Source organism: Centropristis striata, chromosome 12 (genome assembly GCF_030273125.1).
Source record: "Centropristis striata isolate RG_2023a ecotype Rhode Island chromosome 12, C.striata_1.0, whole genome shotgun sequence".
In the NCBI taxonomy this organism is placed as follows: domain Eukaryota; kingdom Metazoa; phylum Chordata; class Actinopteri; order Perciformes; family Serranidae; genus Centropristis; species Centropristis striata.
In genome coordinates this window covers 13,367,288-13,375,457 of record NC_081528.1, presented here as the reverse complement: position 1 = coordinate 13,375,457, position 8,170 = coordinate 13,367,288, and the positions used below count along the sequence as shown (strand labels likewise).

General features: G+C 38.1%; 1 protein-coding gene across 3 annotated transcripts; it reads right to left on the bottom strand.

Moving 5' to 3' along the window:
- Nucleotides 1-2,416: 2,416 nt before the first annotated feature.
- spata4 (spermatogenesis associated 4) lies at nucleotides 2,417-8,098 on the bottom strand. Of its 3 annotated transcripts, none has more exons than XM_059346979.1 (6): nucleotides 7,852-8,098; nucleotides 6,839-6,968; nucleotides 6,398-6,516; nucleotides 5,545-5,765; nucleotides 5,321-5,437; nucleotides 2,417-2,678 (listed from the first exon to the last, which is right to left on the bottom strand). In XM_059346979.1, the coding sequence occupies exons 1-5, from the start codon at nucleotides 7,950-7,952 to the stop codon at nucleotides 5,367-5,369; spliced, it is 642 nt and encodes a 213-aa protein (XP_059202962.1). In that variant the 5' UTR covers nucleotides 7,953-8,098; the 3' UTR covers nucleotides 2,417-2,678; nucleotides 5,321-5,366. The 3 variants fall into 3 exon arrangements, with proteins under 3 accessions (XP_059202962.1, XP_059202961.1, XP_059202960.1); XM_059346978.1 differs by having other exon boundaries at nucleotides 5,327-5,437; XM_059346977.1 differs by lacking the exon at nucleotides 2,417-2,678 and adding an exon at nucleotides 3,940-5,153 and having other exon boundaries at nucleotides 5,327-5,437.
- Between the last annotated feature and the right edge of the window lie 72 nt (nucleotides 8,099-8,170).

Here is an 8,170-nt window from a genome sequence, read left to right as displayed (position 1 = left end):
TAAGTTGTGTAATTTGCAAGCTGAATGCACAACAGGCTGTAGGCACAAGAGTTGGGTAGATGCTTGAACGGATATTTTTGTCACACAGAATTTGGATAACCTGCCTTCACAATCACAGTGTGGGGGAATCAAATGTTTCCAGTTGCTGTAACGTTAGCCAAGACTTAACTTCTGTGCCTCATTCTGTCTTAGTCTTTACTATTTATATCACTGACAAGCATGAAAAATTCTAACAGTAAGCAACATGTTTGAGTACATTCTACATTTAGTTTCCAAGGTAATTTTCCTGACAGACAGACAGACAGACAGACAGACAGACAGACAGACAGACAGACAGACAGACAGACAGACAGACAGACAGACAGACAGACAGACAGACAGACAGACAGACAGACAGACAGATAGATAGATAGATAGATAGATAGATAATACATACATGCATACAATAGATAATATAGTAAGAGTATAAGGATAAGTAGATTGTTCAAAAGGACAAGAATATTGTATAAATATGATATATAATATAAAAATGATTAATATTAACACATATCACATATGATGTGAAGTAAATGTTCCAGTATTTGGGGTGGAGTGTTGTACAGGTAGTGGAGTTTTGTACAGGTTGTGTGTGTCTGTTGTGATGTGATGTCAGTCAGTATCAGTCAACCATATACACATTCAACCTTGTATCTTTAACGGTCATGTGATGTAGTTTGTATCATTCTTGCAGTTTCAATTCACTCTCCTGCTCAGACGATTCAAACCACAAGTAAACAGTATAAAATAAAAGGTAGATATGGTATAAATATCTTTGTAAATACATTTTTCTTCTGTTTTTGGTGGGTCTTTGTACTACAAGGTGTCGGTGAAGTGATCTAGTAGGTCACATTTCAGCAACTGTGTGTTGGTTGTTGTAAATGTAATGCGGGGCAGTATGCAAGACATTTTCTTCTCTTGCTCTTGACCCAAAATCTCTTTCTTTCTTTTGTCTTATGTTATATTTTTACTTTCACGTACCTTCCTGTTGCGATTGCACTTCTATTGTGAGTCTAATATTAGCAGGTTTGCTTTGCTTGAGGGTGGAAGTGGTGCAGTTTGCTGGCACATAAAGGGTATTGTGATCTCTTGCTTTCACTGTACAGAGGTATTTAAGCTCCACTTTTCATCTGCTGAGTAACCTGATAAAGGCTGGTTTGCCTTAAATGTGCTGCTTACTGACGCAGTTGTTTATTCCTCCCATGCCAGTTGTCATTAATTAATAAATATGAACTTAATTACAAGCCCACTATGTTGTCTTGGTTTCAGTTTTGATTAAACATTCTTCTAGACATTTCTGTAATTTGAGCATTGCTTTTTAATAAATATTTTAATGCATATGATTTTAATAGCTGTAATGAAATGAAGCATCACAGTAAAGGCTAAATTGCATTCCAATCTAATTAATAATGTTTTAGTATTTGTTTTAGTAGTATTGTTTGCATGTGGCACATACAAAAAAAAAAATACTCATTTGCACTTAATTAGCTTTCGTCTCCTGGGATTTTGAAACTAAGAACAACGGGGGCCAGCAGCTTGCTGGTGACTAATGCATTGCAACAAAATTGAAAATATGTAAATGAATAAAAGCAGTTCATTAGTGGATATTGAATAAATGCATATAGATATTATAATCTGACACTGCACATGACTTTGCACACACTTTTGTCCATGCCAGCATTCAGGCACACAAAGTGCCCCACCCTTGGCCTGGATAACATGGCCACACACTAGCTCACCGCGGCTTTGTTAATATCGGTGGGAGATTTGCTATGGGGGAGGGCTTTTTTTCTAGGGGAATCCTTAGCTTACAAAGACTCACTATACCCCCCCCTCTGGCTGGTCGTGTTCCTGTCTGTGCTTCCAACAAGGCGGTGACCCCCCCTCCCCCTGCTGCATCCCCTCGCCTACACCACTAGAGCTTCCTTCACACTGTGGGTACCATGATGCCGATAGGAAAAATCGGCAGATGGTGAAACACTTTCTTAGGGCATTTGAGGCACCCTCGGTTTCTAACATCAGTTGCCTGGCATCCCGTATTTTCATCACACATGCTATTCATGTTTTGTATACATAATGTGTGTGTTTTTGTCTCGGATGCATTATTTTGTATGCATGCGTGTGAAGCTTGAAATCCTACAGCCACTGCCTGTGCTCATGACCAGCAGAAGGAGCCAAAGAAGCTCACAGTAAGCTTATTAATGTCTCCTGGTCGCTCTCCAGTACGGGCTTGCTAGTTGCCATAGCAACAAGGACCTAGATATTGTTCAGCAGAAGAGGCGTGTGGATGTAGAATAAATATAAACATCGCCCTGTAACCCTGGCCTGTGTTTTTTATGTAAAACAGTCCATGTCACTCATAATCATAAATGTTTACAGTAATTTATTGCATACATTTTATGAAGAATGTACCAGGGCTCTGGATATTCTATACTATACAGTACATTTGTTGTTTTGCATTTCTGTGGTCACTTGCTGCTGATTCACAATCTGGATTTTTCAGAATAAATCCAATGAAGCCGAATGTGAGGCTCAACACTGAAAATCCCAAATTCCGATGCTCATCTCCCAGCGCCTGCAGAAATCAACAGGCGACATCTCTCTTCGTCTTAAGTGCTGATGTGTGTTCACGCCCAGTCAAGCTGAGGGAAATCAAAAGACACTGAAAGATTAAGGAGGTCAGGTTTTACAGCTCCACTGAGGGAGGCAGGGAAAGAGGCTTTACCAGCCATTGACTAGCACAGAAAAGGATGGGTGGCTCTCAAAGAGACCATGAAATATATGACGGGCTGGTGGATTTGTTTAAATGTCAGATATCCACTCTTGCGCTCATAAAATGGTGAATGGATTGATTTAAAAAAATGTTTTAACATGCAACATTTTAGCATCAGCATTCGCAATATGATTTCTCAGTTCACCCAAATGATGCTCTCCTTCACATCAGTTTAAGAGTCAGATTGTGGTGCATCATTGTGGTAGCAATAAATCTCATAGTCATCTGTAGCTAATAGTGTGTTGTGGCTGTGGAGATCATATCATTACAGCATTGTCCTATCTCTCTACTGAAAGCCCAGGCTCTTAGACCACATGAGAAGCTAGGCAGTCAGCCAGAAACACTTATCATCCTGTCATTCGTTTTTCACTAGCTTCACAGCTCAATTGTACTGTACACTGAGCATCCATGAGTGCTTGGAGATTTGGGGCCAACAGAGTGATCTCAATCTCAAAGTGAATCTGAGTGGTTTTGGCACCAGAAAAGAAGTGAATAATGTTCTCAACGAAGTATGCAAAAATAAGCTCACATTAGAAGGATGATAATAGCATTTGTTTTTGAAGGATTATCAGGGATGTGGTTTTTAAGAGTTTCAGTGTGGATTCAATTGGTTAGAAACTATACATCTGAGAGGACAGGTCAATTTAGTCCACAGCATTTGTAAGTGATACGAGTGTGTTAGAGCAAGTTAGGTCGGGTAAAAGCTGAACAGTGTGCATTTGGTTTATACATAATTAAATGCAGATATATATGCAGTGTTTAATGTAGCACCCGCGGTAACTTTAAAGCAAATTAGTGACACCATCAGACAAGTCTGTTCATGATCAAACAGTGCCAGCCGTGTAAGGAGCACAAATCAGGAATAAACAGTACTGCGGTTGTTTTATAGTAAATTTGATACAGCTGATGTGTTTTGTTTGTCCTCATCTGTACAAACAAGACAAAACAAGTAAAAAATGATATGATTTTAATTTCTGTTTAAACCTAAAAGTTAACTTGATTGTCCATCTTGCATACATTAGGTCGTAAGAAACTGTCACTGCACGCTTAAAAAAACATTAACCACCAGACCACAAGCAGAAATGCTCTCCTGTAACTGGCTCACATTGTCTAAATAATTAAAAACCTCAAAATATGTCTGTCAGGAGAGAAACCTCTCCAGTTATTCATGTACCGATAAAATGTCCCAACACAGCTCTGAGGTGAGCTAATGAAAGGACACAACATATGACGCCATTAATGCAGAGTATCTGTCTGTCAAGTAATCGAATATCTACCAAACACACCCAGGGTTAGAAGCTGTCTGGCTTAAATGTAAGAGCTCCTTTTTGACAAGTTAAAATCCCTTCACAAACAGTAAATTGAGGGGCACTGCTATACAGTCATTATAACAGTTAGATGTGTCAGCACTTTTGCTTTGTGTTATCAAAGTTGTATTGAAATTCACAGAAAAACATCTTTAGCCTTTAGTCATTAACACCTTTAAAAGTCAAGACCAGTGACTAATTATTCGACATTTCTAAATCATAGACACTTTACTCAACCAAGGGTTGGCGTATTTGTAACTCTAATAAAATGACAACCAACAAGACATAAAAACATATTTCATGTCATTTCTCAAATCTAGCAAGCCAATTAAAGAATCAGCTATGAGTTACCTGAAGTGGCACCAACAACAGTGAATGTAATGAGCTAAGAATATATTTAAGCAGCATTTGCAGGGTGGTTGATCATCATTTCTTCATATAGATTGAGAAAAATATCTGTCTGTTGTAGTGATGGTAAAGACAGGAAGATGCATATTCAGTAACAAACTCAAACGGAAACAAACTCAGGAATAGCATTTAAATACTTAACACAGTGAGTAACACAAACAGATTAACACTGAAGGCGGTCAGTTTCTGCTGCATACAGTATACCCATGTGTTTCCTCTTTTTGTCATCGATACACCTACAGCAGGATTTTAGTCTAAACCACTGAGAGCTCTGCTCATGACTCAATGCTGCCACCTGCTGGTACAAACTTACATAACCTCAAAATATGATGGTAGAGACACCAGAGCATTACATAAGCCATAACAAACGGTGACGTCCTCTGTCTTTCACAACAAATCATCCTCCAGTAAATACTTGTGAGGCATAATAGCTTAAATAGGCTATGGTCTGAATAAGTACAGAAAACATATCAATATAGCACATGGCATACACACACAGTACAATAATAAAGCTTGGATCTCCTTTCAGTTGCTTTAATAGTTAACCAGGGAGTGTCTCACAGGCTGGTGAACCTGTTTCTCTTTAAAGGGAACAGCAGCTCCCCTCCAGGTTGAAGAGGAGCATGAATCTAAATTGCAGAAATTGGAAATAGATTGGTTAGACATTATCGTGTCTCAGAAGAAAACCTTTCAGAGTTGCCAAAAACATTAGACTCTGCAACACCCAAATGATGCATTTGAGCATTTTGCAGTCAATATTCTCTGCTGAAAATTGTTGAGAGAGATGAGACCTAACTCTTACTTGATGTAGTGTAGTGTCTCCAGATGAAGCAAAGCAATCGTCAGTGCAGCTGGATGGCACAGGGTTTTTTGGATGCCAGCCCACCCAGATTACACTTCACTTTGAAACGTTCTGCCACCAAATTAAAGAAATTATTAAAATTATCCAAAGAGGGGGGGGAAAAATCTGAAAAGTTATAATGACACTCTTTATTTGCCACTGCAGAAAGGGTGACTCACCAGGGTTAGAAACCCTCTCTGCAGCCTTGTGCTCCAGGTGCTTGTGGAGAATGACTTCAGCTTTCCTCTGGTTTGTGCTGATGTCGGGCTCAGCCATGATCTCTGTTATCCTCAGGTTGTTCTTGATGGCTTTGGAGGCCGTGGAACGGGCCGCTGTGGGCAGACGCTCCTGGTAATCTTGGTCAGTGTAATCTGGCTGTGGGCCCTGAACATCTCTGATGCTGAGAAGAGAGACTTGACAATATTAGAAGACCTACAGGACTGTGATATATTTCTATGTTTTGAGAATATCGTTTTTACACAGTTCTGTTGTGTGAGCGTGTTGATGGTTTTTTTGCACTGCCCATAATTGCTAAAATATCTTCATTATCCAGCTTTAGTCATTATACAGTATCAGCATCCTTTTGTTTAAAGTTGAAATACTAAGCCTTGATAAGTGAAAGCTTTGATTGCAGCGTCCCTAATCTTCCCAGCAGCACTAGTATTATATGAAATCAGAGAATGTAACAATTAGCACTGTGAACGTGTTGCAGTGAGGTAATACTTGAATTGATAGTTGTGTGTGTGATGTGTAGATACATCTAACACATTCCTGAGGGGTACACAATCTAAATAATTCAGCAGTTGTCAATTCACAGTAATCTCTAAGCACACGAAACAAAAACAAAAAAGTGCAACACTGGAGAACTAACAACACACTTGCAATCTACTAATATATACCTGTAAAAATTATGCAAAAAACTAAACTTCTAACCTCCAAAAAACTATTAAATAAACCTCCTATTTTCTTGGTCAAAGCAAGAAAGGAGCTGATGATTTTTAAAATCTGCCTCAAACTGTTTATTTCACTCACCTCCTGTTTGTTAAAATAGTATACACCTCCTGCACCAACAGTTCAGCTGCTCCTGGTTTGCAGTGGATGGCTCCGTCAATTGCCTCTTTCATCAGGTGCAGATTCTGCTTGTGTAATAACTGGGGAAATATTTTAGTGATAATGTTACTCAAACTTCCTGTTTCAGATCCCTCAAGCACATGCACAAAAGTAAAGAAAATATAATGGCTCTCCAGTCTAGATTCATTTATACAATTTGATACTTAAGGATTTGTGCTGGTTCATGACTGAGCTATATCACAACATTTGGATTGGAAACCTAAAAGTAGAGGCAATTTCAATGCTTATTGAGTAGTCTACTAAAGAGAGGATTAAACCACATTTAAACTGCATGCCAACTGAATTTAACAGAGACATTTCTTTCAATCTAATTATATTTTTTAGATGTTCTCCTCCTCTTACCCTCTGTATTTGGCTCCAGTTCCTCTGTTTGGCAGAGAGTGATGTTCCTGTATCAAATGAATGAATTTGAAAGTCTCGGGGGTAATAACGACACAATATCTCTGCCACAAGGTAACCATTGGAAAAATCTCTGGAAATAAAATGTATGGAGAACGAGAATGAGTACAGTTACTCCACCAGTGGAATCCACTTCAAACAACTTGCTGGCAACATTGGAGAGCACTGATGTTTTCTGCCTGATCTCGTTTGATCCTTGATTTTATATATATATGTTTTTTTTTTTTGTTTGTTTTTTTTGTATTTATTTATTTATTTTTCTTTAGTCATTCAACGTTAGGTAGTTCACCTTTTGTTTGTTTAACCCTCTGGAGTCTTTATTTGATATGTAGACAAGCTGAGAAAGCTAGTTGAAAGTGCAATCATAGGAGCTTTCACTGTGTGCTATTTATGTTTATAGACCATTTTTAAAATGTGAATTTTCTTTCTACAGTGAAAACTATTACTATTTGCTACTTAATTAACATGCAAATAGACTGCTTTAGTAGTTTTATCATTTATTATTTTTTCTGCTGTTTTTGTGTAAATAAATGGTAAAAAAAAAATAATAATAATAGGCCTAATAATAATAATTTTTTAAAAATGGTACTTTTCCATAGACACCTGTGTCTTTTGTTTGTATTTTGGGTTCCTGGCAGCTTTATACTGTGTTAATTAAAATAAAATGAAAAATTTGACTGATAGCCAAGTTTGTGTCGAGACAGAAATGAATGCATAGAAAGTTGACAAATTTGAACCAAAATCTCCTGGACTTCAGAGGTTTAAAGTGCATTGATTGGCATTACAACGTTTGCTTCAAATTAAAATATAGCCAGCAATAACTAGGTTAAATAAGCCAGTCAATTAATAGTAGCCTACTAGCACATCAACTGAATCCTATTCGGTGATAACGCGTATCGTTACGTTATTTTTTTTTAATCTATATTTATCCCGGTTTTAAAGTCTTCATTGTTTACCTTCGCACATTCTTCGGAGAAAATGACAACTCGAGGCTTTGCAGCCATTTCACCACCTCTCTTGGCAGCCCTGCCTTTCTGGGAGAATGTTCATAAGACATGCTGCTCTGAGCCTGATAAAATCAACCAACAAAGTTCACCAACGAACTTTTAACGATTCAACAACTTAATCCATGAGATGGTGTTAAAGCTAAACCCCAATTAATTCATTTGACCGTTTTGGTTTTTTTTACTAGGCTATAGTACCGAGCCGCTGCAGCCTGTATCTGACGCAGTAGAGTTTTGTTTACTTTGACATGTGACAGCACCATGGTAACAT